General features: G+C 42.5%; 1 protein-coding gene across 2 annotated transcripts; it reads right to left on the reverse strand.

The window, feature by feature from the left end:
* Positions 1 to 365: 365 nt before the first annotated feature.
* Positions 366 to 7762, reverse strand: LOC133949141 (ankyrin repeat and SOCS box protein 13-like). Of its 2 annotated transcripts, XR_009920122.1 has the most exons (7): positions 7647 to 7762; positions 6438 to 6625; positions 6093 to 6249; positions 5855 to 5989; positions 4879 to 5070; positions 3882 to 4098; positions 376 to 1261 (listed from the first exon to the last, which is right to left on the reverse strand). XR_009920122.1 is itself a non-coding variant. In XM_062383337.1 (6 exons), exons 1-6 carry the CDS (start codon positions 7687 to 7689, stop codon positions 3971 to 3973), a joined length of 843 nt encoding a protein of 280 aa, XP_062239321.1. In that variant the 5' UTR covers positions 7690 to 7762; the 3' UTR covers positions 366 to 3970. The 2 variants fall into 2 exon arrangements, 1 of the variants encoding a protein (XP_062239321.1); XM_062383337.1 differs by having other exon boundaries at positions 366 to 4098.
* Positions 7763 to 8560: the final 798 nt, after the last annotated feature.

Raw genomic sequence — 8560 nt, forward strand, 5'->3', positions numbered from 1 at the left:
GAAAGTTTCAATTTTATTTTCCATCTCTGTGCCACTTGTTCTTCCTACTATGTATTTATAATTCAGCTAAATGTCTGCAAAATATGAATGTCTAATCATGGACCTGTCGGAAATCAACAGAGTTTAATGCTTGAGGAAATGTAGGATCCACAAAAGCTTTAATATTGTATCTGGTGTGTAGCACAGTTCTCACTAATGACTCTACTGCAAAGGGAAGAAATGTTCTATGAGGATAAAGTATCAATCATGTGCTGTTCTTGGTTTGTGTTTACAGGAATAAGTTGGCATCAGACAGATGCTACATCAAAAACATGCATGTACACGGTATTTATTAATGCCAGGTGGAAAACATGACAACCGTAAACACATAAGTAACGGAAGAATTTATTCAATAAATCAACTCTTCAGTACAGTTTATTCAGATAAATATTTATGACACATTTTGTGGGATGTTTTTTTTTACATCACATAAATCAGTGCGCTCCGAACATCAGAGCAGATTAAACCTGAATTTATTCACTTCAATAAAACATTTCAACCTAGACAACTGCCAACAAACCGGCGACTCCATTGTTCATCCTGAAGTTCAACATCCCTGTTTAGGAGCTGGAGACATGCGTCCTCTTAGATAGCCGGAAATACCCTGCATGCCGGCCTGCCCTCCTCTCTGCTTTCTCCAGTCCCTTCTGTAGACTTCAAGTAAACTATTATTTTAGGCCTGAAGTAGGAGCCCCATCTGTATCGGGGTCAAACATTTCAAAATGTTCATAAAAGGAACTGTCCACATGAAGGAGAAGGAGAAGAGGTGCGTGCTCCAAGCTGCACCACACGGTTAAAGAACAAAAACTAGTCCAGATATCGGGAAATGATGACTGATATGCTGTTAGCGATTTATATTCTGATCAAACAAACTTCCACATCTTGGCATGTTTATGGGGTGCAGCAAGACGATCGGCATGTTCAGGCCAGCATCGTGCAGCCCGGGCACGTTCAGGGAGCGAGCCAAGCGAGGGGGGTCAACCGAGAGATTTGGATGCAGATCCGAAGGAATGAAATAATGTTTGTAAAGATCTGTTGGAAAACACGCAGGTGCAGAACGACGGCATAACTGACAGGTGACCTCTTGTTCCTTTAAAGCTGCTCAAGGCCACCGCTGCGGCTGGCAGCTCCACGTAGAGGCGAGGGGTTTGAAAACTGTGAAATTACATAAAGAAATCCTGAAGGCTGATGTCAGCAAACTGCACGTGGACTGGGTTTGATACTGGAAAGCAAGATGGGGCAAGAGAGGAAAGACAATGTTGAGAGTCCAGCTTTTCTGTAGAAACATCACTCGCTCACTGCTGCTTGCTTTTGAAAGACTTATATCAGCGTCTTTGCATATTTCATCAGATTTACTGCCAAATAATCACTTTATATTTCTACTAAACATTATGAAAGTGCACAATATGATTGGCTAGGACAATACTTCCCAATTTACAGTCATATCAGGGGATAATACCCTCAAACAATCACAGCTCTATGGATTTACAGTCCTCACTTCCTGTGTTTGAAGAGGTGTCTGTACCTGCCAACAACAGCCCGAGATGTACAGAGAAAGACAATAGCTTCAGTTTGCTCCTCGCTGCAGCAAAATCGCTTTGGGACTGAGATTAATGGGACAGAATTGTTTTTCACATTATTGGGAAAGTTCACTGTAAAGATTGAATGTGAAATTGTTGTTTGAGATCACCAGGCTAGAAGGGACGTGGCCCCACAGATTGATTGACTGTATGCGTTTGGTCTGAAGAGAGACGGAGACAGAGGTCACACCTGACCTCAAAGAATAACTTGAACCCAGGAACAAAATGTATCATCTAATGTGCTGCCCAGTATCCTTCACATATCTTCCAGTGTGCTGCTGTCAAACTCTTCAGTGCGTGTGGGTTTGTCCTGATTCAATCCATGGTTAGACTAAAGTTCTGAAACTCTGAAATGGGGCATGTCAACACAGGGAAGAGCCGATGAATCAGTCTTAAGCACTCTGAGCAACTCGTACTGTAAACGACTTCCTGCACCTCCTTCTACAAATACCAGGACCTGACTAAGCTCTCTCTGCAGTATAAGCAGATATAATGGAGCATCAGACACAAAGCTATGAATAGGCATCCAGGATACCGCCTGATTGGAACTACAGTGTCTGTATCAAACACTGGCTGTCTCCGTGCGCGGGGCTTCACTTACAGGAATGTGAGATGAAGCCAAGCAGCATCTGGAGAACTTCGGCCCAAGTGCTGCTGTGACAACATCACGGGCGGAATGCCTCTACATATTCAATTTTTCATTTTTTTAAAGTTTCAAGTTATTCTGGGAATGCTGACACAGCTGTCTGCTTTGTCATATTTTAATTGCTACTCAATATTTACAGTACACGCGTGAGTGTAGTGAGTTGCTCGCAATTTTCCCGGAATAATCCAGGCTTGATGGGTTCTTCCACTGACATCATCATGAATCATGTATATCTAATCTAGTCACGTAGCTATTCTCCAGTCTGGGGACCTCCATGTGCAGCTTATGAAATGACCACCCCTGAAGATAAGGACATGTCAACAGGGCCTAAATGCAAGTTTATAATAATAAATAAGGTTTAAGGGTTTAACTACACAGGCCTGGTTTTGAAAGCTGGACATCCCAAACACCACAACACTGTTCCCGTTGGCTTCTTATGATCACATCCCAAACAAAATAATGTGATCGTTCCTCCGCCTTCTACAATTGAAGGATGAGTGTATGAGACACTGGAGATGCAATGACTTGAGATCAGTGGTGCACCTTGGCAAGGCGTGTGCACGAGTGTGAGAGGTGGAGCTTCTGAAGGAGCACTGAAGAAAGGAGTGTATACGTTTTGGTCTTGAGTTCAACAATTCCTCACCTTCCCCACCTTTAATCTTCTGTCTCCGTTAGTCTCTCCTGATTCCTCTCTCACTTGTTCTCTAGTTAATTACATACCCATCTACGGTCATCTCTAAATCAGATGCTTCTTTTTGTATTTTTCTATTCTTTCTGTTTCCATTTATACAAATGTCAAACATTAATAAACACTATTTAAGCCTTTAATAGCTGAAACATTTAAATAATATTACATGTTGGCAGCTCTATTGAAAACAATACCCCTTATTTCCTTTACCCAGGTAGTTAAGGATACAAAAGGAGCAGTGGCAAGAGATCAATTAAGAGAAGCTGCTGATGAGGAGTCATTTCCTGTTGTAAGGTCACTATAAATGGCCATATCTAACTAGTTTGTCTACACACTATAAAGCGCTGACTTCCAATAAACAGATGAGGAAATGGTGTGACTGTGATCATAGTGTTTATATGGTTTATTGTGACCTATGTTTTTTGTATGAAACACCACTTTGCATTCCATTCAGTCTGTGCTCTTTCTGTTAATGCAGCCAATCAGAGCCTATAACCAAGTCCTACAAATGTCGGCACCGTCCAACACTACCTCTGCCTCTCTCGATGGTCACTATTTAAGAATAGGTGGTCGTATGTGGCACAAACCTTTTTCTACTTCTCCATGTGTACGGACGTGTAGAGGAATACCTTGTGCTCCCGTGTGTCAGTGTCACAGAACACATCATCACATGCTACTATTTTTGTCAGGATGTTCTTGGATGTCCAACATGCCACGTCAGTTATCCTCGACTATGGCACAGTCCAAGGAATTAAAAGCAGCCCCTAGCCCCAGATATATGTTACTGCAGTTGCTCCTAAACTTGCATATTTAACTTGGCAAATACAGCACATCAATTTATACTGTCCTCTGTCTCGACTGCAATCTCTGAAATTTTGAGTCAAGTTTTGAGAAGAAATCTAGTGACAACCCTGGGATGGACACTAACCTATGTTATTTATGAGAATTTAGCGGCAGCTCTGTGAAATTCCAGCCTTTCTTTTGAGCTTGGATCCAACTCCTCCTCCCGGTTGGCTCTCACTGATAGCAGAGGAAGCTGATCAGGAGCTTCGGTATGTCCAGCTGATCCACAGCCTTCAGACCGTCGGTGCCGAGCGTCTGCCTCACCGCCAACCTGCCGAGCTCCTGCAGACTCATGGGAGTGGCTGCAGACAGAAAACAAAGCATCAGATGTTGAGTTAGGCTATATCGACAATGCCTGCTATCCACACTACTCTGGAGTCTTGTTCTAGCAAAAAAAGACAAGTTTGGAAACGCTGATCGTCGAGTTTGGCTTTTGAAACTCCATGGGCAGCATTTTTGTCTGGATGTGGAGAAATGGAGGTGCTGGTTCGAAAACACAAGTTTAAAAGAAAAAACTTAGTAGTATGGATGCAGCTGAAGAGAAGACAGGAGAAGAGAAGAGAAGAGCCAGGAGAATCACATCGTCATCAGCAGATGGTCAAAATGTTATTACAGTGCTAATGGATTATATTGTGGCAGAATATTTTTCATCACAAAGATGATGTGTATCATTACACTTTAAAAAAAATATCTATGCTGTAGAAGTATGTAATTAACTTATTCTTTTCAAAATAAATGGCGAATTTTTGAAGCATTTTCAACCTTTCCAGCCTTGTTTGCGTCTATTTAAAGTATTTGCTCCACTTTGGTTCTGTTACTGGGAAGTGTGTAATTCATCACCTTCTCATAGGCATCAGTCACAGTGGCTAACCTATATGTTACCAACGGTATGTATGAGCATCATTGTAAACAACAGGTGTCACTAGCTGAAGTTTCCTGGAAATGAAAAATGATACTTGCTTGCCACCTGCTGGTGACACTCTGCACTGCTGTACTGGTGTACAGGCAGTTACACAGCCTGGCTGATCAAAACAAGGTAATGTGTGTTTTTCATGCATCAGTGATTATTGTGAATGACCTACTCTCATAAAACTTTAAGCAGGCTGCAGAGGGAGTGCCTGGTGTGGTGTAGTCCACTGGTTTCCTGTCGTTCTGGTCTCTGGCGTAGATGTTGGCCCCGTACTCCACCAGAGTCTGTATCATCTCCACTCGCTTGTTTTTAGCAGCGTGGTGCAGCGGAGTGTTGTGCAGCCTGGCAGCATTCACTTTAGCACCTTAACAGGAAGGAGCATTAATATCAGCTGGAGGAGGATGAGGCTGGTATTTGATTTACATTTTTCAGATTGTGTCCCAATCTCATGTCAAGTTTTAATCCATCAGTATCTGAGTCTCGTTCCTGCAGAATACTCACAAATATGTAGTGTCATGAGAAGTCTATTCTACATTTTACATTTATTACGACAAAACAATAAAGCTTAATTGTTAACAAACGGGAAGGATAATTGCTAAATTTAGCAGAGCATCTATGTGACTCTAATGTATATTTCACTTAAACAATAATAAAATATTAGTTTTGTCTCTGCTTCAGTAGAAGCTGTTTATTAATTCAAAACCAAAAATGTCTACAAGTAATCAGCTTAACTGTTAAAAAATAACTTAAATGCAGACATTGTCTTATGAGTCATCAGCTGATGCCAAATCATCTCAAAATTTCGGCTTCACTTCAAAGTACCCAGTATAGCCACATGTAAACATAGCCCTGGTCCAACAGAGTCAGATGAGGTAGCATGGTATATTATTACAGGTCAGGTAACTTGTCCTTATATTACAAGTGCAATCAAAACACCCATCTACCGTCACACTGGATTTAAAAGTGTGACCTCAAACGTCTGAGTGCAGTAAACGTATAAGGAAGAGACTAATCTAACGTCATGCAGTGGCTGGTTCTGCTCAGCACTTCAATTCACTTTCATTTCACTGGAGGGAACCTTTAGAAGAACCAGATTCATCTACCCCGACCAGTCAGGCTGAGTGAAGACAAATGGGGGAGAGACTCACCTGCATTAAGCAGCACTTTTACACAATCTGTGTGTTTGTTAACACAAGCCACATGCAGCGGGGTCCCGAGGTAAAGGTCGTACGACTCCAGACAAGCACCCTCAGCAATCAGGAGCTTCACACAGTCCGAGTTACCTGAGATACAAACAACATCGTGTAAGTCATGGTTGTCTCATCAACATTAACTTGATTCCACAGAAACTAAAAAGGCATGTGAAGCGAGCTGAGGCCCACTCACCTGACACGCAGGCCTCGATGAGAGGTGAGGCCGTCCGCGAGGTGAGAGCGGGGTTGGCCATGGCCCCACGCTCCAGCAACAGACTGACGCACTCCAGATTTCCAGCTGAACAGGCGTCACACAGAGGGGTGCCGCCATCCACATTCCTTGCATCCACCTAATCACAGGGGCATTTACATATAGAAGAATAGACGTACTGCAACCTACTTCCAGAAATTCACGTTTCATCTTCTAAAATCACTCAATTTGTCAAATAACCCTGGAAAAAAATCTTTTCTACATCTTTCCCCAGTTGCTTTATGTGTTTGAGATATACTCTACAGATGTCCATCCCTCTGCTTGTACCTGCGCTCCAGCGTCCAGCAGCAGCCGTACACACTGGGTGTGTCCCGACAGACAGGCCTCGTGCAGCGGCGTGATGGAGTCCAGTGCCACAATGTTGACCGAGGCTCCGCTCTGGATGAGGCGCTGCAGCTTGGACGCCTGACCCTTGGAGGCCGCCTTGTGCACATCGGTCCTCTCCGACCAGCAGCCTGCAGCACAGCACATATATAGTATATATATAAGTACAGTACATATATACGATACAATGCTAGGACAACACAAATACATATTCATATACAATGCAATGCTACGATAAAACAAATATGTATATTCATATATGATAACTATGGTAGGACAACACAAATATGTTTATTCATATATGATTAATATGGTAGGACAACACAAATACGTATATTTATATATGATATGATACATGTCCCTATGCTGGGACAACACAAATGTATATACAATATAAATGTATGTAATGTATATATATATATATATATATGAGAACTATAGTGTCATTCCTTAGTATTAACCTCTGCTCTGTGTTGAAAGGCCTATTTTTCACCCACTTCTTTCATATCAAAACAAAGACTTTACACTTAAATGAACCGTCCATTATTTAAGTGAGTCTGATCACTACTTACGGCCTGAGGTGTATAATTACTGTAATGCTGCTCATCTGACTTTCACAGGTGTGATGTTTTAGAACCTGTATTCTAGTGAGTTTGATCTCACACAAAAATCATGAAACTTCCTCAATAGATACAGTGTGTTCAGAATAAATTGAAATGAAGTCAGTTTTCTCTGTGAAGTGAATGAGTCTAATGACATCTCAGACACACTTAGGACAGACATGATGTTGTTGTGCTGTCTGCCTGTTTCCTCAACCAGTGGCAAAAGGGAGTAACATTTAGAATCAGCAAGTCAGATGAGATGAGCCTCTCACTGCCTCATTATCAGATCTGTATGAGCCCACAGTGTAAGCTAAGATGTCATAGTGGCTCGATCAGCCAACAAACCAACGCCACGGAAGCAATTACCCTTAATCCTAAATCGCACGTGGTGCTGTTTATGATTTTTTATGTTATCAATATAAAGAGTCACAGGTGATGAGGAAACAGCGCGGACTGCAGAGGAAGTGTTCGCTTACCAGCCGGTCAAAACCGGGTCACAGAACAAAATAAGAAGTCTCAGCCGCCATGTTGTTTTGATTCACATACTCACCGATGTCTCCGAAGAAATAGGGCTGAGGGTTTTCGATCTCCATCCTCCTGTTTCTCCCGGCAACAAAATGTTTGTCAACAGCCCGTGCGGCGCTTAAATGCGCCCGGCGGTCATGTGACACACTTGGCAGCCGAAGTGTACCCTGGGACTTGTAGGTTTTTACTACCAAACAGGCCACTGCTCCCTCAATGGAGACTGCAACCAGTTTTTATTCTTCATCTGGATTCATAATGCGGTTACAGGGTTTTATATCATAATAATTATACTTGATAGATAGATAGATGAAGATAGATGGATACTTTATTAATCCCGAGGGAAGTTTCTATCTTTTATTAGATAGAAACTTAATAGATTTGTAAATTATGAACAGATATTCAGTCCATGACGTGTTAATTCAAATGGGATGTTTGAAATCGAGCACCAGTCCCTCCTGCAGATGCAGAAATCCCCTCATGTGTGGCCCTGCAATGATACTGGGCGCTCACAGAACTGGAGGAAGCTGTGGATGAGGTGGGACACGTTCAGCTGACCTATGACCTCTGAGGCCCTGGTGCCCAGCGTCCTCCTCCTCACAGTGATCCTCCTCAGCTGCTGCAGACTCAGAGGACGACCTGGGGAGAAGCACATCTGTGTCTCCTTTCAAACAGTGGATTATTAGTTAGAGAAAGAAATGTTCTGACTTGCAATCAGCAGCTCACTAACACAGCCCACGTGTCCTTTAGTTCACAGGACACGTCAGCAGGGGGCGCTACCCAGGGAGGCTGTTGTAAGCAGAGGAAGTAGAGAAGTGTTCGGGTTGGAACTTTACAGTTATTGGTGTAAAATGCTGCTACTCCAATATTCTCATGGTATTTAAGCGACCCAGGGACAGCCATGGTCAAATTTAAGATAAAGCTTATCTCATATTTATATCA

Source organism: Platichthys flesus, chromosome 23 (genome assembly GCF_949316205.1).
Source record: "Platichthys flesus chromosome 23, fPlaFle2.1, whole genome shotgun sequence".
Classification (NCBI taxonomy): domain Eukaryota; kingdom Metazoa; phylum Chordata; class Actinopteri; order Pleuronectiformes; family Pleuronectidae; genus Platichthys; species Platichthys flesus.

Excerpts from the sequence above, each read along its gene's own strand:
- LOC133949141 (XM_062383337.1), bottom strand. The coding sequence starts at position 7,689 with ATGGAGATCGAAAACCCTCAGCCCTATTTCTTCGGAGACATCG. Across the intron at positions 6,250-6,437 it reads TGCTGGACGCTGGAGCGCAG|GTGGATGCAAGGAATGTGGA; the intron begins GTACAAGCAGAG and ends CCCTGTGATTAG. Across the intron at positions 4,099-4,878 it reads CTGCTTAAAGTTTTATGAGA|CCACTCCCATGAGTCTGCAG; the intron begins GTAGGTCATTCA and ends TTCTGTCTGCAG.